General features: G+C 35.3%; 1 protein-coding gene, 1 long non-coding RNA gene and 1 pseudogene across 4 annotated transcripts in view; 1 reads left to right on the forward strand and 2 right to left on the reverse strand.

Moving 5' to 3' along the window:
* TMEM135 (transmembrane protein 135) overlaps positions 1–26,191 on the reverse strand; it is a 253,981-nt gene that overhangs the window by 194,751 nt on the left and 33,039 nt on the right. For all 3 annotated transcript variants that reach the window (XM_047691065.1, XM_047691064.1, XM_047691062.1), the window contains exon 4: positions 10,952–10,985. In XM_047691065.1, the coding sequence (XP_047547021.1) occupies positions 10,952–10,985 (34 nt within the window). The remainder of the gene's footprint in view (positions 1–10,951; positions 10,986–26,191) is intronic.
* LOC125078417 (uncharacterized) lies at positions 2,443–4,124 on the reverse strand. The gene is made up of 2 exons (XR_007120886.1): positions 3,621–4,124; positions 2,443–3,401 (listed from the first exon to the last, which is right to left on the reverse strand). It is a non-coding gene; the product is annotated as an uncharacterized LOC125078417 (long non-coding RNA).
* On the forward strand, positions 14,728–20,813 carry LOC125078416 (40S ribosomal protein S3a-like; annotated as a pseudogene).

Below are 26,191 nucleotides of genomic sequence, written 5' to 3' on the forward strand. Positions count from 1 at the left end.
AATGGAATATTACTCGGACATAAAAAAGAATGAAATCTTGCTATTTGTGACAATATGGACCTAAAGGGTATTATGCTAAGTGAAATAAGCCAGACAGAAAAAGACAAATACCAAATGATTTCACTTACATATGGACTCTCAAAAACAAAACAAATGAACAAACTAAAAGAGAGACCGACTTATAAATACAGAGAATAAACTGACAGTTGCCAAAGGGAAGGGACAGGCAAAATCAGTGAAGAATTAAGACTTAGAAAATTCCAGTTACAAAATAAGTAGGTCACAGAGATGAAAAAAACAGTATATGGAATACAGTCAATAACACTGTAATATACTTATTATGGGTGAGTATTTCATAATTTATATAATGTTGAATTACTATGTTGTATACTTGAAACTAATTAGTATTATATACCAACTATACTTCAAAAAAATTACATACACTGGCCTCACTGGATGATTATGGAAGCAATCACTTCTCTTCAACTTTCTGATATAGTTTGAGTATAACTAGTATTATTTGTTCTTTAAATATTTTAGTAGACCTCACCAGCAAAGCTACCAAGGCCTGGTATTTTCTTTGGGAAAACGTTTTTAAATACAAATCCAATTTCTTTAATAAATACAATAATGATCATGTTATCTAGTTCTTCGTGAGTGAATTCTGGTGGTTTGTATCTTTCAAGAAATGTAACCATTTCATCTAAGTTGTCAAATGTACAGACTTAAACTTGTTGAAAATATCAGTGATTACTGTACTTTTAATACCTGTATATTATATACTGATATCACCTTTCTCATCCCTGATATTATTATCTTCTCTCTTCTTTATCTGATCAGTCTGGCTAACAATTTTACTCATTTTCTCAAAGAACTAGCTTTGGGTATATTTTTTTCTTTGGTTTTCATAGTTCTCTTCACTTACTTCAAAAAAACTAGTATTTATTTCCTTACTTCTGCTTTCTTTGGGTGTAACTGTTCTTCTTTTTCTAGTTTCTTGAAGTAGAAACTGAAGTCATTGATTTAAGAACTTTCTTCTTTTTCTAAACAGATGTTTAGTGTTATAAATCCCCTCTAACCAGGCAGTAACATATACCACAAATTTTGATATATTGTGTTTGCTTTTTTCTTCAGATCAAAACACTTTCTAGTTTCCCTTTTGATATCTTCTGAAGTATGTTTCTTTCCAAATATTTGGGGATTTTTTAGTATCTCTTACTCGTTTCAAATTTAATTACACTGTGGCTAAACAACAAATTGTATAACTTGAATCCTTTGAGACTTATTTTGTAGTCCAGAATACGGTCAATCTTAACAGCACTTGAAAATAATGTACATTCTGTTGTTTGATAGAAAATCAAAAAATGTAAACTATATCAAGTTAGTTAATAGTGTTATTGAAGGCTTCTATAAGAATAATGATTTTCTTTTGACCATGTCTATCAACTATTAAGAAAAGAATGCTACAGGATCCAAGTACCATTGTGAATCTGTGTATTTCTCACTGCAGTCCTCAGTTTTTGCTTTATTTATTTTGAAGATTTCTTATTAGGCACATAAACATTTAGGATTATTATATCCCAAATACTATAAAAACCTTACATCACATTTCAATTCCTCCCTCTTGAACTTTTTACTATTGTTGCCATATTTTACCCTTACATATGCTATAACCTCACAGACTACATTGCTATTATTTTTACAATTATAATTTTAAAGGGATATATATACATATATATATATATATATGAAAAGTATTTTTTTAATTTATCTATATAGTTACCATTTCCAGTGATCTTCATTTCTTTGTGTAGACCTAGATATCCAACTGTTAGCATTTTCCTGAATACTTCTTGAAAAACTTCAACATTTCCTCTACTACACGTCTGCTGGTGATGAATTCCTTCAGGTCTATATGTCTGAAAAAGTCTTTATCTTTGTTTTTTTATGAACATTTTTCTAGGGGCACCTGGGTGGCTCAGTCAATTAAGCCTCTGACTCCTGATTTTAGCTCAGGTCATGATCTTAGGGTCCTAAGATCAAGCCCCACATGGGGCTCCAAGCTCGGCACAAAATCTTCTTGTCCCTCTCCCTCTGCTCCTTTCCCTGCTCACTCTCTCCCTCTCTCTCAAATAAGTAAGCAAATAAATAAATAAACAAACAAAATCTTCAAACATATTTTTCTAGGTATACAACTCTAGGTTGACAGCTCCTTTTTTTCAGTTCTTTAAAGATGTTGCTTAACTGTCTTCTGCTCTGCATTATTCCAAGTTGAGAGATTTGCTGTCATCATCTGTGTTCCTCAAAATAAAATGTTTCTCTTTTCTTTGAATGCTTTCAAGATTTTTTTCTTTATCACTAGGTTAAATGACTATAAGATAGTTTTCTTCCTGTTGCCAGGATGCTTAAGGTTCATTGAGCTTCTTGGACATGACAGTTTACTTTTTTTTTTTTTTTGACAGTTTACTTTTTAACAAGTTTGAGACACTTTTATTCATTATTTCTCCAAATGCTTTTACTGACCCTCTCGCCCTCCATCTTACAGAGACTTCATATGCATATCAGCCTATTCAAGTTGTCCTATTAGATCACTAATATTCTGTTCCTATTTTTTTATTTTCTCTTGGTGTTTCATTTTGGATAGTTTCTATTGTTATGCCTTCAGGTTCACTAATCTTTTCTGCAAGTTCTAACACGCCATTAATCCTACCCTGTGTATTTTTCATCTCAGATGTTACAGCTTTCATCTCTAGAAGTTTAATTTGGATCTCCTTTATATCTTCCATATCTGCTTAACATGTTCAATATTTCTCCTAGGTTCTTGAGTATATGGAATACAAAAATAACTACCGTTCTGAAGTCCTTGTCTACTAATTCTATCATAGGTATCACTTCTGAGTTGGTTTCAAATGATTGATTTCTCTCATCATTATTGGCCTTTTCCCTAATTCTTTTCATGCTTGGCAATTTTTCATTGTATGCCAGACATTGTGATCTTTATTTTATTGATTGCTGTACATTTTTGTTTCCTGTAATTTTCTTTAGATTTATTTTGGGATACAGTCATTTGGAAACAGATCCTTTCACATCTTACTGTTTGTTTTGTTGTGGTGGTGGTGGTAGTGGTAGTTATTTTAGTTGGGCCCAGAGCAGTTTAGTTAGGGCTAATTTTGCCCCATTCTGAGGTAAAATCCTTTTAATGCTTCTAATGACTTCTAATGCTTCTAACTCTTCACAGTGCCTTGGAAATTGTGAAATTTTCCACTCTTAATGATGGGAACAGTAACCATTCCTAGCCCTGCAGGAGCTCAGAGAATTTTTTTTTCCTCTCTAATGGGTTTGGCTGGTTCTTTCCCCAACCTCAGCAGATTCCTCACATGCATGCACCAATCAGAAGTCACCTATTTGGGGCACCTGGGTGGCTCAGTGGGTTAAGCCTCTGCCTTCGGCTCAGGTCATGGTCCCAAGGTCCTGGGATCGAGCCCCACGTCGGGATCCCTGCTCAGGGGGGAGCCTGCTTCCTCCTCTCTCTCTGCCTGACTCTCTGCCAGAGAGTCAGACAGAGATCTGTCAAATAAATAAATAAATAAAAAGTTAAAAAAAAAAAAAAAAGAAGTCACCTATTTGCTGGGATCCTCTGCACATCTCTGCATATCGTTCTCCTCTCCTACCTGCAAACTTTGACCACTCTGTCTCCTTGGAATCCTGGCTATATCTTCTCAACTCTGGGGCACAGTCAAGGCTCAGTTTTGCACCCCTTCTCCATGGCCTAGAAATGCTTTCCACGTAGGAAGCCAAAGCAATCACAGCGCTCATCTTGTTAGTTTCCAATCTTTCAGGATCACTATTCTTCACTACTTAATATACAACGTTTTGAAAACTGTTATTTCTGCTATTTTGTCAGGGGTTTTTTTGTTGTTGTTGTTTCAGGCGGAAGGGTAAATCTGTTCCCTGTTACTCCAATTTAGCCTGCATCAGAAGTCATCTTTTATTTTAAACATAGTCAACATACAAGTTTTATAACATTTTTAGATAATCCCAATATACACAGTCTCTGCAGGTCTGTTTTGTTGTTTATTTGTTCCTGTCAGATATTGATCTTGGTGCCTTGTTTTCTTAAGTGCTTGATTATTTTTGACTACAAAAAAAAAAAAAAAAAAAAAAATGAAGAAGGACTTCTGCTTCTAGGAAGATCCAGCATACATCTTTTCCTTACCTCCACTAATTACAACTAAAAACCCTGGACATTAGATAAAAAACAAACATTAAAAACTGAAAATTGAAAAGACAGCAGACCATCTACAGATCTTATAATCCAAAGAATGACATGGTGGTATATTCCAGTCTTAGATCTGAAGAAGCCTGGCAAACTAGAAATGCTAATAAGCACAGACAAAAATCTACTCTGTCTTGCTAAAGGACCAAGATAAAGGCAGTCTATCAAAACACAAACTTTTGAAAAATAACCACTCTACTCCAGCCAAACACAACAACAACAACAACAACAACAAAATGGAAACAAAAAACAACCCTGTGGCCCAACCCCCAGCAATGACCAAATGACCACCCTCACAAAGCTATACTAGGGACTCTAACACCTCCAATGAGGAAGAGTCAGAGTATACTAAGTACTAAGTCAAAAAATACCAATACCAAGTACAGTCAAAGAATTACCACATACCAAGACTTCCATCCCACTGGCTGATAACTAGGCCTCTGCTTCCCTACCCCTATCTCGGGGTGTCAGCAGAGACCATGCCAGTAGTAAAGAGGAGCTACAACCCCCCTTCAGAGGTCAACGGAAGCCAAATGCTTAATATATGGGTTGTTTTTGTATCCTGCATTTTCCTTTCTTATACACTGCTTTTCTTTGTCTCTTTTACTTATATTCCTTTATAAAATTCTGCTTCACATCTACTTCTTTTAGATTTACTTATTTTTATTAGTTGTCCTTTGCATTTGTCTCTTTTAATTTCCTTATATTTTATGTTATCTTTCTCAAGCAAAAAAAAAAAAATAAACCTGGATGATGAAGACTAGTTATGATGATAAAAGCTATACCCAAAAACAAATTACAGTCTTTTTTCTTGTCTAACCGACCTTGCAGTAGTACTCCAAGTCATTTATAGCAGAGCCCCTAATAGTTTCAAAGTTTAACCTCCAACCTTAAAATCCCTAAGATGATTAATTAAATTATTTATATAGAAACATAAGACAGGGGCGCCTGGGTGACTCAGTGGGTTAAAGCCTCTGACTTCGGCTCAGGTCATGATCCCAGGGACCTGGGATTGAGCCCCACATCGGGCTCTCTGCCCCAGCGGGGAGCCTGCTTCCTCCTCTCTCTCTGCCTGCCTCTCTGAATACTTGTGATCTCTGTCTGTCAAATAAATAAATAAATCTTTAAAAAAAAAAAAGAAAGAAAGAAAGAAAAAGAAACAAGACAAAGAAGCACAAGACAAAATTCTCTCCTAAAGTAACAAAAATTCTACCTTAAGCAGCTTATACACAATGAGGGGGAAAAAACAACAAACAAAACAATTTCAGTGCTTATCAATGCCACAAAAAAAGATAAGATTAGGAGTTACAGAATAGAGAGGTGAGGGCAAGTTGTTTATGATAGTAAGAAAGGACTTTCTCACCAGGTGACAGTGGGTCAATCAACTAGGTAAGGAGGAGATGCTAGCCAAGAAATTTAGGGAAATACATTTCCAAGCAAAAAGAAAATCAGGGCACCTGGGTGGCTCAGTGGGTTAAGCCGCTGCCTTCGGCTCAGGTCATGATCTCAGGGTCCCGGGATCAAGCCCCGCTTCCCTCTCTCTCTCTCTCTGCCTGCCTCTCTGCCTACTTGTGATCTCTGTCAAATAAATAAATAAAATCTTTAAAAAAAAAAAAAAAGAAGAAAATCAAATGTTAACGCTGTAAAAGAATAAGCTTCAAGTGTTCAAGAGACAGAAAGAAAGCCAGTGTAAAGAATGAGACAAGGGACGCCTGGGTGGCTCAGTTGGTTGGACGACTGCCTTCGGCTCAGGTCATGATCCTGGAGTCCCAGGATCGAGTCCCGCATCGGGCTTCCAGCTCCGCGGGGAGTCGCTTCTCTCTCTGACCTTCTCCTCGCTCATGCTCTCTCTCACTGTCTCTCTCTCTCAAATAAATAAATAAAATCTTTAAAAAAAAAAAAAAAAAGAATGAGACGAAAAAGTAGAAGTCAGAGCCTTGTAAGCCAGAGTAAGGCATTTGAATTCTATTTGGTGTCTAGTGGGAAGGGAAGGATTTTCTGAGTTTTAAGCAGAAGATCAACATGCTGTAATCTGTATTTACAATGACTCTCACTTCCACATATGGAAGAGAAACCACAGGAAGACAAGAGTGGAAAAATGCAAACAAGAGATATTATGGCTCAGACTACAGTTATAACTGGAGGTGGCGGGTCACTTTAAGATCCAGAATATATTTTAGAAGTGGAATAAGATTTCCTACTGGATTGAAGTGAGAGTATAAAGAGAAGAAAGAGTGAGAACTCTAAGTTTCTGGCCTGAGCAACTGGATGGATGGATGATGTCATATGCTCCAGAGGGAAGGCTTAGGGGAGCAATTTGAGAAAGGGTGCTTGTAATTGTTTTTTTAACTTAATACTTTCAGTTTCTTTCTTTCAAGTTCACCTGTCAAATTTCTCCAACTAGTTTACAATCCATTTTGTATTTCTTTTGTATCCTTATGTGCCCAGCACAGTATTGATATATAATAAGTAGCTGCTAAATCTAATTAAATTCAAGTGGCCTTACAAGAAAACATATGAATCAACATTTTCAAACCTTATGTTTAAAAAATCAAATACAGATGTTTTAATCAAGGACACTGCATGTTTAAAATTAAAACACAAATGCAAGAAGCGGGCCTACTAAATATATATTTACAATTTTAAAACGTGCACTGTTGAATGCTTGGTTGCATAAATGAAATTGCAGAGAAAAGTTTTCAAAAGGACCTATATAGAAAGATTTTTAAATGTCATAAATTATAAATTAAACTAAACATAAATGAACTACACCTAACATCACATTTTAAACAACTGTTAGCAGTATATGATGAACTTTGAAAGACTGGGAACCTGTCATTGTCACAACAAACATAATAAAGGGAAGTCACCAATGCAAACTTGTATGTGTTCTCTTTAAAATAATGTTGTGGCAAAGTTGAATCTAAGCAGCGGGTGTTCTTGTTGTAATTCGATTTAGTACATTAGCCCCAAGAAAACATCTCCACCATTTTAGAGCCATATCTTTGGCAGAAGCTAGAGAAAACACTTAGTTCTTTACACCCTCTCTATACTTTTCATATATTTCGTCCTTTAACAACTAATCATCAATTCTAAAAAGCTAAAAAAAACTATACTATTTTTAAAATTGTAGACTTTTCCTTCCAAAATTGCTAACAAACACATAACAAAAACCATTCTCAGATGGCTAGTAAGTCAATTGCCTTAAGTTTGTAATTCTTGAAACTGCTAGCTAATCCTAAAAATTACTGATCTAATAACTGAGACTTGCCAGGGCTTACTGACAGATATCACGGGTAATAAGAGTAACTGTACGATAAGATAAGATACTTTGATAATAACAAAAGCACTAATAGAAATGCCCTTTATTGGGCACCTGGGTGGCTCAGTTGATTAAGCAACTGCCTTCTGCTGGGGTCATGATCCCGGAGTCCCAGGATCTGTCCCACATGGGGCTCCCAGCTCCATGGGGAGTCTGCTTCTCCCTCTGACCTTCTCCCCTCTCATGTTCTCTCTCACTCTCTCTCTCTCAAATAAATAAATAAATAAATCTTTTTTTAAAAGAAAGAAATGCCCTTTAGAGTATCTGACTCTTCACCTGTTCTCTATAACACTAACACAAACACAACTAGCAGAAGGTATACTCAAAATTGCATAGTAGAAACACTAGACTGTTTTCTGCTTTGAGACAACTATCAACATATTCCTCTCCCAAGTAAAGCAGAAGGTCCCTCAGAAGCAGAAACCATATAACCTTGTTTATTTTAATGACTCCAATTGCACTTACAGTGTCTAACAGAGTAGATGCTCAACAGTTCTTAACCTTTTTTGGCTCCTAAACCTTGACCCCAGCTTGGCAATCCTTGGAAAGGTAAGAATTTTGTCCCATGGTCACCAATGACATGTCTCAAAGATAGAGCTGCCTCCAAGTTCCCTCCTTTCTTCAAGTCCCATGTAATTCATAAAACCTTCTGATTGCTCCTGCCCAAAGCTAACTTCCTTTTCTAAAGTTTAAAAGACTGTATTGTCTTATCACATATTTGACATGAATGTACTGTCTTGTACTATTAATTACCTATTCATTTTAAATTCAGATCTAGATATACCTGTACCCTCAACAAAATTAATTTTGAGGACAGAATAATGGTTTATATTTGTGTCCCAATACACCAAAAGTGCTGTGCATGCAGTAAATATTTACTAATAAAAATTGCAATAAAGATAATATGAAGCCAGTTCTGCATATTCTTCTAGCTTGTACTCATTCAAAGGCAGTCAATGCCTTTGAAATCTTCTGGTCAAAATGACTAAGAACAGGTAACTATCATAGCCAAAAATAACAAGATGATATTGTTACTAACCAAACAGTTATTATTTCATTGTCTCCGAACATTTTGAGGGGGGGCTGTGTATATATGTATACATATGAAACCAACCCATTATAACAAAGATATAACAAGAAGTGGAAAGGTAAGAGTACAACCTCAAAAAAATGATTATGTAATAGCATGAGCAATAAAACTATACAGCACAGTAACAAAAGATGTCACAAAATAATATGTCCCTAATTTTTGAAAATTTGAAAAAGGGTATATAATGTGTAATGTGAATGTGCATCTATGTCCATGCATTTATGTATACACACTGCAGGAGAAGGAAGGACATAAAAAACACTAAACTGGTAATAATTACTACATGGTAAAATTACAGATGATTTTTACGTTGTTTTTTAATGCTCTTCTGTCTTTTCCAAATCAGAAATACATACCTAATACAATAAATAATTTTAAAATAAAAACTCCTAACATTTCAAAATATTGTTGTTGATGTTATAAGCCAACAACTTAGTCTAGTAAGCAATACAATCAAGTGATACAACAAAGTTATTTCTTAAAGCTGAATTCAGTCTCTCTGAAAATATTTAAATCTTTACCTACTCTGCACCAACTACTCTCCTACTAAAGAAACAGCTTTATAGTAATAGTATAAATAAAAGGCTCTATTTAGATAAAGAAAATCAAGCTTATTAGGTTATCACTGGTACCCAGAATATATTATGTATAAGTTCACTTTCCTTTAAACATGGTCAAAGTCTGTTTAAAAGACCTTCAATCTCATTAAAATTTTGTAGTTAATGATTAAAAAAACCTTAATAAAAGATCAAAATTAAGTTTTGATTCTTGTCATAAAAGAAAGGTTCTCTATCTTAACTATGGTAAATACATCAATATAATTTTGATACTACTATAATTTTGTAAGGTATTACTATAGGGGAAATGGAGGGTATATGAGATCTCTTTAGTATTTCTTACAGCTGCATATGAAGCTACGTATGATTCCTTCATCTAAAGGCTTATTCTTTAAAAATACAATATATTAATATGTTATTAATATATTAACATAATATATTAAGGGCAATCTCCTACATTGATTATATCAAACAAAGTCAAAGATCATCTCTCCAGGAATTAACAACCTAAACCAGGCAACACACACAAAAATAGGTTGTGAAACTTTACTTAGATTTTAAAGGAAAGTATTTAAATACAGATGGTATTTGGGTATTAAAGTATATACCATGTGGTAGTATAGAAAAGCATGTTCATGGTTAAAGAAAAAAAAACACATTAAAACTCAAATCCATTCTAGCATGAAGGAGAAATAGTTCTAAGTTTCTTGAAAAGTGAGAAAGAAGAGCAATACCCACAATAGGTTGGTATCACTATTATGGTTCTCACAACATGCTATAATCTATATTCCAGTCCTTTCCAAACATTACTATTTCTACTTCTTCACTACTTCTGACTTCTTCACTAGGCAGCAAACTCCACAAGTATAAGAACCATCTTCATCCTGTCTATCAGCAGACAGCATGGTAATGGACATATGATAAATGCAGAGCAAAAATTAAATTATTTTATACCTGAAATGAGTATTTATATAGAACTTTGAACTATTTTCTCTTGTTAGAGAATTCAAGAACTCCTCAGATAAATAAATATTTTTTTCTTAGCTGAATTTTCAATGTTGCCTATTAATTCTATTAAGCAACTTTAAATTTTTTTCATATAAATATATTTTTAAATAATGGACTTAGCAATGAAAATTATATAATCTTGATCATATAGTTACCATAAAGAATATTAGACTAGACAACACTGATTTCATTCTTATAAACTTTGAAATTTAGAAGACCCGCTAATTATGTTATTAAATATACTCAGTTTGGAGATGGGACCAATGTTCTAATGTCCAAGAACAATGACATCACAAAAGCTCATCCTTAAATCATTTTCCCATAAGAAATGGCAAGAGAAGCAGAGTATGAAATGAAATTAAAGATACAGAGAAAGAGATAGAGGTATATACCCTAGCAAAGATGAAGATCTACGCTTAAAGAAAAGAATAGTCATGAAGGGCAAAGGGCAGTGAATCACTTTCTTCCTGAAATAAATGAAAATAAGTCACATATGCTAGGAATAAATAGATGGCATCAAGGTTCTTTTAAACATTTAAGACTATCCTTCAAAACAGAGACAGAAGAGCTTCTGAAATTTCAGTAGCTTTCTTTTCCTTTTTTTTTTTTTAAGGGAACTTGATTTAAAAAAGAAAGATAAAAAAAGTACATGGGAAAACTTCAAAAGCAACAACAACAACAAAAAGGGAATTACTTACCAAATTGGCCATATAAATTGTGAGCAGCCCTCTCCTGCAAATAATTTTTAAAAGAGAGTTAGATTAAGCATCCATTTGACTTAATAATCGCTTTATCATTTTTTTAGAAATTAAAACGATTATCAGGAGGAGTTAAGAAAAAGGACAGATTACACTGAACTTAGTTTTCAGTACCCTAACAACTGGATCTAAATAGATTCTACAAGTCATTCTGTTCAGTGCTCATTAAACATTCTATTTTGGTGGTCATTAATTGAAATAATTTAAAATTATTATTGCCTTATAATTATTAACTAGATTAAATGTAATGGTCATTTCACAATATATACCATTATTGAATGATTATGTTGTATACTTAAAACTAATATAATGTTATGTGTTAATTATATCTTTATTTTAAAAATTACTATTATCATTATGAATTAATAGAGGATTATAATTTGCCATTAATCTACATTTACGCTAGAGAATTCTAAATTTAACAAAGAACCCTAAAGAATTCATCTTGCCAAAAGGTCAAGGTCAAGGCCAAAACAATGCACATTTATGGCAAAAAAAAAAAAAATCAGGTCTTCTATTTATTTCACACACAGTACAACTGTTTATTAGATGTCCTTACAAATCATATTAAACCACGTTGGTTTTAACTTCATTGTTAAGTGAGAAGTTAGGCACTAAATGAACTTTCTAATGCCAAAAGACAAACGAACGTTCAAGAAACAGTCACTTTAGGGAAAAACTACACACTTATCAAACTTACTTAATGAAAATAAAGGTAGAAACTCAAAGAATATTTAATCACTTCAACTAACTTATACTGCATGTAAAACCATAAATAAAGCACATCCTCTTCTTTAGGAAAGAAGTCTTCAGTGTTTTAAGAGTTTAAGGGCAGAGTTAAAATAAACGTTGATGGGGCACCTGGGTGGCTCAGTCAGTTAGGTGTCTGCCTTCAGCTCAGGTCATGATCCTGGAATCCTAGGATCAAGCCTCACATGGGGCTCCCTGCTCAGTGGGGAGTCTGCTTCTCCCTCTCTTACTGTCCCCCCACCACCACTCTCTCTCTCACTTTAAAAAATCCTTTAAGAAAAGAAACTTTGAAAATTATAAAAAGTTAGAGTTTCAATTTTGAAAATTTCTAGTACTTAAAAAAAAAACTTTGTAAATAAAACAAGTACCAATATCAAATCATTTTCACTTAAATTTCATGCCAGGTCTTCATATTAACATTGTCAATGAAATCTTGAAGTCAGATCCAGTCATATATAATCTGGATTGTTCACTATTTAAAATGGCTTAATAAGATTTCTAATATCACTAAAACCACATGGAGGCCATACAATCTAACTGAACTGAAGCTCAAAAACCAGGGTTTCATTTAACTTTAATTCTTTGGTACTCTAATTTAATTTTCTCATTAAAATGAGGGAACAAGGGGTGCCTGGGTGGCTCAATAGGTTAATTGTCTGCCTTCAGCTAAGGTCATGATCCCATGGTCCTGGGATGGAGCCCCGCATTTGGCTCGCTCAGCAGGGAGCCTACTTCTCCCTCCACCTGCCGCTCCCCGTACTGTGCTCTCTCCCACTGTCTTTCTCTGTGTGTGAAATAAATAAATAAAATCTTTTTAAAAAAATTAAACTAGGGAACAAGACTAGTTACCTAACTTACATTTAAACATAAAAACTATTTAAGGAAAAAAAAACATACATTTATCACTAACATATAAACATAATGTTGGACCTACTCTGGTTGAAAGGGGTAAGGAGATCTAGGCGAACTCATGGAACCAAACCCTGTAGGCAATGACCCTGCTCAGCAGGTCCTAACACACCTTAGTAAAACAACAGAATTCTTTTTTTTTTTCCATTTTATTTCTTTTCAGTGTTCCAAAATTCATTGTTTACGCACCACACCCAGTGCTCAATGCAGTACGTGCCCTCCATGATACCCACCACCAGGCTCACCCATACCCCCAACACCCCTCCCTTCCCAAACCCTCAGTTTGTTTCTCAGAGTCCACAGTCTCTCATGGTTTGTTTCCCCCTCCAATTTCCCCCATCTCACTTCTCCTCTCCATCTCCCAATGTCCTCCAAAAACAACAGAATTCTAGCGCTCCTCTAAAAAGGAATTTTAAAATCAATGATAAGATGATCTCATAGCTTTCTTGTCTATGACTTGTACAAATGAACTGAAATTGTTCTTACTCATCTTTACTGATCTTATCAGTTCCTACCTAATTCTAAACCGAAGGTGTTCTATTAGTACTTATTTTAAGTAAATTAAATAAAGAAAAATTAGGGTAACATCAACATCCAAGAGTCACACATACACAGAAAACTTAAATCCTTCTCAAGTGATACCTATTCTTTTTTTTTTTTTTAAAGATTTTATTTATTTATTTGACAGAGAGAGATCACAAGCAGATGGAGAGGCAGGCAGAGAAAGAGAGAGAGGGAAGCAGGCTCCCTGCCGAGCAGAGAGCCCGACGCGGGCCTCGATCCCAGGACCCTGAGATCACGACCTGAGCCGAAGGCAGCGGCCCAACCCACTGAGCCACCCAGGCGCCCCACAAGTGATACCTATTCTTACCAAAAGCTATTTACATATGAAGAAAAAAATCAACACACTTAATCACAAAACCAAAACCAAAGTGTCTCTCCAATTTCAGTGGCAGTGCTGATTATACATTACCTTATGAAGTAAACTAATGTATTTGTCCCACTATTCTATTTCCATCTCTAAAATTCAACAAATTATCAACCTGATACTGTAACTGTTTATCTTTAACTACCAGGCAAAGATTAGATTATCTTGTTTACCTTCACATTTCACACACCTAGAAGTAGTACCTGATATCTAATAGGCATTAAACAAATGGTTATGGAATCACTAGAGGAAGTGTTACTAGGAACTTAGCCCTATAAAAAGGAACAGACAAGAGACATACAGTATGTATAGAAATATAATCACAAAAGACAGCCAGTAAACGGGAGGGAAAATTAGTGATATCAATTGATCAGCAAGCAAAGATGTGATCAGATTATTTTACATATGCATAAAATGTAATAATCTACAAGGTATAATCAATACTTGAAATCAGAGTTTATCCTCTCAATAGTCCTATGCAGTGTAGACACTATTATCCTTACTCTATCGAAAACTGAGAATCAGAAAAGTGTTTGCCTCACAAATACAAAAGTAGCAAAGACAAGTTGGGATTAGAAGTCAGTTCCATGTTCTTTCCAAAGCGCTGCTTCTCAGACAGAAAATCTGTCCCTAACTTTCCTTTAAATTCTGCAATGACTTATTTAATACAATATCCTAACAGGCTTCTGTGCTTTGAGAGTAAGTAAAGCCCTGACACATTCCTACTACTGGGAAAAAGCAGAGGATGTATTGTTATTAAATTACATCCTATCCTTGTCTCTAGTCCCAATTTACTGTTCTCAGATAATGAGGAAGAGCACCTCCTTCCCAGCTTTATCTGAATTCCAACCCAGAACTAAGAGCCTCAAGAATGAACAGTATCTGAGAAGGGCAGGACAGGCTGTATTACATAGCAGACTCTTCTTGGCAGGTTTCCCTGGGGCGATGTCTTGAACCTCAGCTCCAATGTCAATTTGGGAGGCGCAGAATATCAGAATATTGATTTATCTTATCACTTCTCCAGGGATGTTCTGTATCACAAGAAACTGACAAGTCAATTAAATGCCATTTTATTATTTACCACTTGACTACCTCTAGCCCAGATCTGAAGACCAACAGGTCACTCCCTTCTTGGTTGAGTAAATTCTCTCTGGAAACCAAGTTACCTATTAAAATACTGCTACGTCAGTGATGGGGAAGGAGGAGGTGCCAATAAGAACAGAAGGTGGCCTAGGCCTAACTAGGAAAGGCTAGGGCCAAGAAGAACAATAGCTTTTTAAATTTCACAGGAGATTGTGATACACAAATAATCCCATTCTTCTCAGAATCACTGGATCCAGGGAAAGGTGAAGCTCAGTGAGCCACAAATAAATTTTTTTTTTTAATATGGGAAGGGGTGAAGCTCTTCAACTTGCCTGCAAAATTTAAGGCGCTGTGCACAGCAAGGGGTACTATCTAAAAAAGTCTTAAGAACCACTGTTTAAGAACTCTGTGTAATAAGAGTATTACTATTCCCACAGGAAAACATTAAAATAATTAAATTTTCTTAATACCTCAGTAGAGTAAAAGGTATTCATCCTCACACTCTGCTTAAATTCTAAATTTTATTATCTTCTCACAACATTATTGTATCTAATTAGATGGGCAATTTTTTTTTCTTTTTCTGGAAACATTAATGTATATATTCTTTGGCTAACCTACTGAAACTTTTGAACAACATTGTATATAACACATTTCATAACTAAGGTTATTAGGGACTATAGCAGGCATGGTATAACTTCTAAATTCTAAACGCTAATATATTCTTTCTCTGTCTCTCTCTCTCTCCCTCTCTACACATATGTTTTATGTTCTACAAAAAAGGAGAAATTACAGATTAAAGAAAATCAAAGTGGAATGTCGTAACACCTGTAATGGCTTACTAAGAGATGCTGTTTAATCATCTCAGAAAGTCTTTCAAGATAGAATAAATTTTCACCTCTAGAATGTTTTAGAACAGTATAAAATCCTGCCTTAAAGTACAGGAACAGATAAAATATGAGCAAGACTTCATAATCATATACTGTTATATACAGCAGATAAAACAGAGTAAACACTTCAGAAGACTACAAGGTAATTTAAATTTTCTTCCCGTGACGATAACACAACACTGACACATGATGATGTCAAGAATTTACAAACCAAATTCATGGTATTTTATTCACACATTATAGAATTCATTCATTCTGATCATGTCTGCCTAGGAGTTTCATAATAACAACAGTATAATTTAACAATTCAACCCATGAGTATGTTTAGAATAAATATGCAATTTTTGATATTTTAATACATGCTCATGTTTGAGCACCCCACAGTTTCAACTTATCTAAACTAATACTAAATATCAAAGCAAATTCCATAGCAATTCTACAAAACAAAATCCATCAGAACAACTTTCTGAACCACAAACAAAGCACTTCCTAGAAAAAGAAAGAGAAGACTAGTTCTTAACAGCCCACCTAGGGAAAACTAGATGTTCCTGCTGAGTTACTATGATCACAGTTCTTTGTGGCACAAATTTTTTAAGAAACCCTGGAAACAACTTCAAAGTTTTCTCAGAATCCCACAGTGATACGATTAAGATTTAAGTAAATTGCCCTCTTACAAGGTGTCAGGAACTAGCTGGCAAAGCACACCGAATTCTATCATGGGAAGGAGTGAGGGAGACCGGGAAGGATGGATGGATGGATGGATGGATGAGTTGAAGAGAAGAAAGAAAAAGTAGGAAGGAAAAAAAGCTAACCCAGTATAGATGACGACGTCCTTATGAAGATTAGACAGATCATTACTTATGTCTCTGTACCTATATGCGTGCACCACATATGTGTGGATGTGTGCCTAGTCACTGTACGTTCTCACCTCATTAAATGCTTTGGAAAAACTGATTACACAATTGAGTACAAAATATATAATCTTTGAGTAAAAATTTCATGATTAAATAAGGTTTTATAGATTTAAAAATTAGAACTAGCACTACTTGCTAATTTGAAAAAAAATACTGCTAATCTTCCATATTCTGTAATGTCCATTCTATTACTGGCTTTATTAACTATGAACTGTATGAATATCACAATGGACAACTTAAATGTTGCTGTTTCCCACCTTCTACCCTCAGGCTTCTTATTCTGGGTTTTTACATTCTAATCTTCTCACATAGCCTCAATGACTACCTTTAAGAAGAAAACTTCTAATTTTTTTTTTTATGACTACTACTACACTTCTCCTGAAGCTAAACTCACACTTGAGGCTGCCTACTGGCTGTCTCCACCAACATATCATTGATTTTCTTCATTAATTAAAGGCATAATCACATAATCCTTGTCCTTAAAGTAAAAGCTGTAATATCAATAAACTTCACATTGGGCACTAGCTGTATTAACTTTAATATACACATAACTTCAACCTCTGTAAGTTACATATATTCTTTTAAGGGATTTTGATATTTAATGGAATCTTAATAAAAATTTGTGGTAAGCACAAAAAACTTTTTTGAAGCAAATAGGCTATTAACTTTTGCACAATTTCAGATAAACATAGAATAGACTTAGTAATTTTTTAAATAAGATACACTATAAAACAACTTATAAAAAAATTAAGCAAAAAGTTTGCTTTCCTATGTTTTAAGGTTAACTCCCAAATTTTTTTTTTTTTTTAATCTGCTCTTTAGAAAAATAAGTCACTACCTTCTGGATGATACTAGGAGAATAAAATTTAAAGTTTTTAATTAGATCCCAAAGTAGGATTTGTGGTTGCTATACATATACACACACAACCCTCTCCCCCCACAAAAAATAACTAGCAAGCTATTTCCAGGTATTAACGGCATCACCTAATAAACAACAGAACTAAATCAACACATACCACAAAGGGTTCGACTCCTTAACAATCACATCAAGGAAAAAATCAATTTTTCTTCAGCAACTACGTGATAATCCTTATTAAAAAGCTACACTTAAATTTTTGATTAGGTTAAACAACTCCAATTACTATTCAGAACAGATCATAATGCATAACCACCTACAAATTTTCTGTGACTATCTAATGTCTATGGATAAAACACTAGTGCAATAGTTCACTTGAAAGAAATGAAAGCAGAACACTTTAAAATAAAAAGTTCACTACCAAAAGTAAAAAGAGAACAGGAAATAAACTAGTAATTAAAATCCAAGTTATCACCTCACCTCCAGGAAACCTCTTTGTGCCTTAAAAAGTTATAGCTCTTGGTATCAATAGCACAATTTTACTTTGCTGTTATTGTATTTAAACACATGTTTATCTTCAAAGAAATGCTTGATTTTTTTAACTAAAATTCTAAAAAAATAAGACCTAAACTAATGTATCAAGAGAAAAGAATTAAGCCCTCAACAACACACACATATATATAAATCGGTATATGACATATACATAAATTAGTTACAAATCCGTGGAGAAAGAATGGACGATGGAATCCCTGGTATAAGAGAAAGTGACTACTTGCCAGCCAAAAAAAAAAAAAAGCTGGCGGGGGAGGGGGATGGTACAGGTAAAAGGGATCCTATGGCAAGCAGCCTCTAATATGAACCTAAACACATTTCCATGTTTTACAAGACGATGGAAGTATTAACACTAAGAAGCTCTAAAGTTAGGGCGCCTGGGTGGCTCAGTGGGTTAAGCCGCTGCCTTCGGCTCAGGTCATGATCTCAGGTCCTGGGATCGAGTCCCACATCGGGCTCTCTGCTCAGCAGGAAGCCTGCTTCCCTCTCTCTCTCTCTCTGCCTGCCTCTCCGTCTACTTGTGATCTCTCTCTGTCAAATAAATAAATAAAATCTTAAAAAAAAAAAAAAAAAGAAGCTCTAAAGTTAAAGATCTCTATTGTACTCCTTACAGCAAGCACTAAAGAAAGAAAAACAAAAAAGTACTAGAAAACAGACTGAAAAAAAATGTCTTCTTCCAGTTTCCAGTTTCTGTGCAAGGAGCTCAGAAGTCAACACTGAGTCCTAACATTAAGTAAAAAGCTGAGGAAGCTGGAAACTCAACAACTCTTCTTAGATCCATACAGAAGCAAGGTCACCCTGCAAACTATTGCCCCCCAAAACTGAAAAGATGATAGACAGATACAGAGAATCACAGTTTACCAGAGCAGAAACCAGCTGAAACTTCAAAGGGAATGAGAGCCAGGACAGGAAAACCTAAACTGATTTTTCTGTCACTAGGAGGCTCAGTCTGAGAGGGAAAAACTCCAGGGGGAGCCAGTCACAGGGGAACCCTCACACCCTTGTGAGTTTTACCTCTGGGAGCTCAACTAAGGTCCCACAGTAAATATCAGAGGGAAAGCCGTTTGCGCTTCCAAGTAGGGGGAGACAAAAAGGAACCATTCTGAAATAAGCCACTGTACTCAGCTCTTAACAAGGTCTGCCTTTGGTAGAAGCTGGTTAACCAGAGCCTAACCTAGTAGGGTATGAAGAGAGCTTAACCGACTTGGGGAAGGGAAATACCCAACTCCAGCCAGCTTTAGAATTCCTCATGGAGGGCGCCTGGGTGGCTCAGTGGGTTAAGCCTCTGCCTTCGGCTCAGGTCATGATCTCAGGGTCCTGGGATCGAGGCCCGCATCGGGCTCTCTGCTCAGCAGGGAGCCTGCTTCCCTCTCTCTCTCTCTGCCTGCCTCTCTGTCTACTTGTGATCTCTCTCTGTCAAATAAATAAATAAAATCTTTAAAAAAAAAAAAAAAAAAGAATTCCGCATGGAAGAAAGCGAAATACCCAACTCCAGCACACTACAACCATCTCGGCCCCACCTAAGAGGAAAAGAAAACCTCAGAAATACTTGTGAAGTTCACAGTTCAGAGAGAGGCTCACTGAAAGACTGAGGTCTAACCACAGTACTGTAGAACAGTTTCCTTCCCCCTCAACACTTCACCACCACATTACTAAAGACCTATTCCAGCAATTCCTTTTACCTGGCGCATCATGTGTGGCTATCACGAAAAAAATTACAAGGCACACCGAAATGCAAAAAAGACACAATTTGGAGAGACAGAGTAAGCATCAAAACTAGACACAGCAGAGATGTTGAATTATCAGACCAGAAATTTAAAACTAACGCAATGACTAATATGCTAAGAACCCTAATGGATAAAGTAGATAATAGCATGCAGGAACAGATAAGCAAGGTAAGCAGAGAGATGAAAATCCTAGGAACCACAAAGAAAGGAACTACAGCAGAAATGAAGAATACCTTTGACGTAATCACTAGCAGACTGGACATAGCTGAGAAAAAAATCTCTGAGCTAGAGGATGTTTCACAAGAATCCTTGAAAACTATAAAACGAAAAGAACAGAGTCCCTGAGCAGCGCCATGGCAGTCAGCAAGAACAAGTGCCTTACGAAAGGCGGCAAAAAGGGAGCCAAGAAGAAAGTGGTTGATCCATTTTCTAAGAAAGATTGGTATGATGTGAAAGCACCAGCTATGTTCAATAAAGAAATATTGGAAAAACATTAGTCACAAGAACTCAAGGAACCAAAATCGCATCTGATGGCCTCAAGGGTCGTGTTTTTGAAGTGAGTTTTGCCGATCTGCAGAATGATGAAGTTGCATTTAGAAAATTCAAGCTAATTATTGAAGATGTTCAGGGCAAAAACTGCCTGAGCAATTTCCATGGCATGGGGACATACCCGGGACAAAATGTGCTCCATGGTCAAAAAATGGCAGACCATGATTGAAGCTCATGTTGATGTCAAGACTACCGATGGTTATTTGCTTCGTCTATTTTGTGTTGGTTTTACTAAAAAACGCAATAATCAGATTCGGAAGACCTCTTATGCTTAGCATCAACAGGTCCGCCAAATTCGGAAAAAGATGATGGAGATCATGACCCAAGAGGTTCAGACAAATGACTTGAAAGAAGTGGTCAATAAATTGATTCCAGACAGCATTGGAAAAGATATAGAAAAAGCTTGTCAGTCTATTTATCCACTCCATGATGTCTTCATTAGAAAAGTAAAAGTGCTGAAGAAGCCCAAGTTTGAATTGGGAAAGCTCATGGAGCTTCATGGTGAAGGTAGTAGATCTGGAAAAGCTACTGGGGATGAGACTGGTACTAAAGTGGAACGAGCTGATGGATATGAGCCACCAGTCTAAGAATCTGTTTAAAATTCAGACATTCAATGGTAACAAATAAAAAATCTTATTTGTGATGTTTAAAAAAAAAAAAAAAAAACAGAGCCTGGGGAAAAAAAAAACAATACAGAATATCCAATGCCTGTGCAACAACTACAAAAGGTATAACATACACATGCTGAAGGAGAAGAAAGAGAGAATGAAACAGAAGGAATATTCAAAGCAATCAATGACTGAGAATTTTCCTAAATTAATGTCAGACACCAAACCACGTATCAAGAAAACTCAGAAAACACCCAGCAGGATAAATGCCAAAAACAAAAACAAAAACAAAAAGCGACACTTAGGAATATCTTACTAAAACTACTGAAAATCAAATATAAAGAAAAACCCTGGAAGAAGCCAGAGGAGAAAACCACCTTACCTATAGAGGAACAAAGGTAATTGCATCCAAATTCTCCTGAGAAACCATTCAAACAAGAGAGTGGAGTGAAATATTTAGTTGAGAGAAAAAAAAAAACCACAAACCTAGAATTCCATACCCTGACAAATTGTACTTCCAAAGTGAAAGACAAAGATTTGACCATACAAAAGTTGAGAATCCTCATTGCCAGTGGGCCTGCTCTGCAAAAAATGTGAAATGTTCTCTAAAGAGAAAGAAAACAATACAGATCAGAAACTTGTGTATGTAAAGAAAGGTATAACATTAAAGATAAGTGAAGGTAAAATAATTTATTTTTCTTATTCTTACTTGCTCTATCTGTTAACAGTTCATTCAAAATAATAATGCAACAACGTAATAAAAGCAACAATGTAATTGTGCTAATGTATTTTATGTGTGTGTGTGTGTGTGTGTGTGTGTTGTCATTGCTACTATAAGGTACAATGAAGGGGTATAGTGTTATTTGAAAGTAGACTAGGGTTAATTGTAATAGGGCAACAACTAAAAAGAGTTAAAAAAAAAAGTATAGGGGCGCCTGGGTGGCTCAGTGGGTTAAGCCGCTGCCTTCGGCTCAGGTCATGATCTCAGAGTCCTGGGATCGAGCCCCGCATCGGGCTCTCTGCTCGGCAGGGAGCCTGCTTCCTCCTCTCTCTCTGCCTGCCTCTCTGCCTGCTTGTGATCTCTCTGTCAAATAAATAAATAAATAAATCTTTAAAAAAAAAAAAAAAAGTATAACTGATATACTAAGAAAGGAGAGAAAACAGAACCACATAAAATATTCAGCAAAAAGCAGAATAAGAGTAGAAAATAGAAAATTTAAAAAAAGAACAAGGGAACAAAGAGAAAACAGTAATGAATATAGTAAATATTAATCCAAGTATATCAATAGTCACTTTGAACATCAATAGTCCACACCAATTAAAACAGAGATTATCAGAGTTGATCAAAAACATGACCCAATTACATGTTGTCTACAAGAAATCCCTATAAAGACACCTGCAGATTAAAATAAAAAAGCACATGAAGAAATCCCCTGCAACATATACCATCAAGGAAATATAAATTAAAATAATGAGATCCCACCCCACATCAATTAATATGGCCAGAATACAGACCACTGACAACACTTAAATGCTGGCGAGGATGTGGAGCCATAGGAATTCTCATTCATTGCTGGAGGGTACGCAAACTGATACAGCCACTTTGGATAACTGTTTGGTGGTTTCTTATAAAATTAAACATACTCTTAATATATGATACAGCAATCATACCTCTTGTAATTACCCAAAAAGGCTAAAAACTTACATCCACACAGAAACCCATGTATGGATATTTATCAGTTTTACTCATAACTGCCAGAACTTGGAAGCAACAAGATGTCCTTCAGTAGGGCAGAAGACAGCTTCTGGTGCATCAAGACAGTGGAATATAGAAACAACCTATCAAGCCATGTACAGGCAAGGACAAAACTTAAAGGTATATTACTAAGTAAAAGAAGCCGATCTGAAAAGCTTACATACTGTATGATGTTAACTATATGACAGTCTGCAAAAGGTAATACTATAAGACAGTAAAAAGATGACTAGTTACCAGGGGCTGGAGGGAGAGTGGGATGAATAGCCAAGCACTGAGGATTCTGTGGACAGTAAAATTACTCTGCATGATACTGTACTGATCAAGACATGTCAATGTAAAAACTGGTGACTACGAATAAAGGCCATAGTCTAGCTGACAATACTGTCAATTGCCCGGTTTGATATTATTATACAGTTACATAAGATGCTATCATTGGAGGGAAACTGGGTTAAGGTTTTAAGTAGATCTACGTACTATTTGTGTAATTTTTCATGACTCTGTAATCATGTCAAAGCAAAAAAACAATGACAAACATAATAAAAATAACATAAAATAATAAGGCAGAATTAAACCAAAAATATATAAGTTGTATATATAAATGTATATGGGCTGAACTTACATATCAAAATAAAATGATTTTTTCAGACTGGCTCTCCAAATAGAACCCAAGTTTACATGGCATATGAGAGAGACACATCAAGTGTTTCAGGAAGATAAAGACATACTAGGCAAATGCAAGCAAGAAGAAAAAAAGATAACTAAAAATTTGGAACTCAAGCCAAAATACATTAAATGAAATAAAGAATATACTTTTTAATGCTAGAAACTGCACCTCAAATTAAAGATACAACCTAAAACCATACCCAATAGCACAGATCTTATGGCTGTCTGTCAACCTTTGAACTCCCGATAAAAGACAATGTACTTTTTTTTCAAATGTTCAAAAAAAGGCACAAAAATTTAGCATAAATTCAGCCATGAGGAAAACCTTATTAAGTTCCATACAGAGAAAATACTATGAAAACATTCTCAGATAAGAATGCAATAAAACTGGAAATTAGTAACAAAGGGGATAGTCCATCTTCTTAAACACTCTACTAAATAATTCTTACATTAAAAGAGAAATACAAACTAAAATTGCAGAATTTCTAGAAAATGATGATAATGAAAGTATTATATATCAGAACCTATCGGATATAAATAAAACACTTATCAAAAGAAAATTCTGCCTTAAATACTTTTATCAATAAAACTTAAAGAATGAAAAGAAATGAGCAACAAATGAAAAGGTTTCCCAAAAAAAGGCAAATTAATCAAAAGAAGGTTGAAGGAAGGGGGAAAAAAAATAAAAACAAGAATTAAGAAACCAAAAAACAGAAGTAATAAATGAGATGATTTATTGGGGGAAAAAATCAACAAAATTACTAGTTAACTTAATCAAAAAGGGAAATGCCACAATCACACAAAATAAATAAAACAAATTGAAAAATAACCACTGAAAATATGAAATTCAATCAAATCATAAGACCACTCTGTACAACTCCATGTAAATATTAAAATCTTTGTAAAATAAATACTTTCTGGGAAATAGAACTTTCCAGCTATCAGAGAAAATTACTGAACCTCTTTATTGAGTGAGCTTCAAGTTTAAACAGATCAATTCCACAGAGGAAACAGACAACTTTTTCTAAAAACTACCATCCCCAGAAGAGTCACCATGCCCAGGTTTTATAGAGAAATGGACCAAAGACTCAAAGTCCCGAAAATTCATTGCTACTTAAACTACCCCAGAGCAAGAAAAAAAGAAGGAAAACTTCTGAACTATTTTATGAAGTAAATGACACTCAAACCTGATAAAGAATACACAGAGACAAACACTCGAACACATGACTAACCAGTCCTCAAATCATGGTATCATGATCAACTCAGGTTCACTCCAGCAAAGACAAGACGACTGTGGAATGTCAAGAAATCCATTCAGCTCGTTCCCTCAAAATAGGCTTATGGAAAAGATCTGGTGATTACCACTTTAATCACATATTCAAACTTGGAACCACTTAGAAATATGGACCTCCTGTCGGCCTCACCATCATCTAGAAAGTATATGCTTACCAAGAGTGTTTAAACTTAATATAAGTCTTCAGACCCAACTTCAGTTTACAGTTAAGTGAACCAATCAAACAATTCCATGATGAAAAAATTCAGACAAAACCAGAAAAGTTTTATGCATAACATAACTGACCTGGTCACATCAATAAATCAATGCCATGTGGGGAAATTGGGGAGATTAAGCCAGATTAAAAGAAAATAAGGAAACATAACACTATAACCATACTAGGGTGTGGTTCAAAAAAAACAGGATAAAAGCATTTTAGGACACTATGGACTAGATGGTATCAGGGAATGACAATTTTCTTATATGTGATAATAGTGCTGTGACTATACAGAAAAATACCCTTATTTTAACATATGCGTGCTGAAGTATTTAGAAGTAAAGTGTCACGATGTTTATAATGGTTCACACACAACCACACATACATATATATAATCACAAATAAACAAAAACAGCAACATGTTAACAACTGTTGACTCTAGGTGGCTATACAGGTGTTCAATTTCAACATTTTCTGTTGAAAAGTAGGCAAATAACTTCAAAATGCTCTTATTACTCAAGAGCTAAAAATAAATAAATCGGAGCAAACTTTGTTTAAAGCATGTTTAAAGCTTCACGTATAAGTTACATATTTTGAAATCGTATTTCTAAAAGAGGTGTTCACATTTTTAAATGAATCAGGAAGTTAACAATAATCAGTAGAATAACTCTCATTCCTGATAGGCAAAAACCAATAATAACAGTTAACATGTAACATTTACTATGTGTCAAGCACTGTTCTGAGCACTTTTACATACAGTAGTTCCTTTAACTGTCTGGATAGCCATGTGACTAGATTATCACTATCTCCATTTTCAGGTGGGGAAAGCCATAACACAGTAAGTGACAGAGCCCGCTGCCCCAGCCAGAAAATACAACTCCAGAATCCACACTCTCTTTTTTTTTTTTTTAAGATTTTATTTATTTATTTGAAAGAGATCGCAAGCAGGCAGAGAGGCAGGCAAAGAGAGAGGGGGAAGCAGGCTCCCTGCCCAGCAGAGAGCCCAATGCGGGGCTCAATCCCAGGACCCTGGGATCATGACCTGAGCTGAAGGCAGAGGCTTTAACCCACTGAGCCACCCAGGTGCCCCTACTTTTTTTTTTTTTTAAGATTTTATTTATTTCTTTGACAGAGTTCACAATTAGGCAGAGAGGCGGTGGGGCGGGAGGTGGGGGGAAGCAGGCTCCCGGATGAGCCGGGAGCCAGATGAGGGGCTTGATCCCAGAACCCTGGGACCAAGACCTGAGCCAAAGGCAGAGGCTTTAATCCATTGAGCCACCCGGGCGCCCCTGGAATCCACACTCTTAATATGCGATAGTATTCTATACTATACTCTCAGGCAACAGAACCTATGTTTCTGGCAATACTGACTTGATGATGCTGGGGTAATAATATCCCTTGATTTAGTTATTAATAATCCAATCATATTATGATACAAGCAAAGAACCAAAAGTTTAGACCCCAAAAATTTAAATACCGTTACATTACTTAAACAAGAAGGCATTAAA

This window comes from Lutra lutra, chromosome 10 (assembly GCF_902655055.1).
Source record: "Lutra lutra chromosome 10, mLutLut1.2, whole genome shotgun sequence".
Lineage (NCBI taxonomy): Eukaryota > Metazoa > Chordata > Mammalia > Carnivora > Mustelidae > Lutra > Lutra lutra.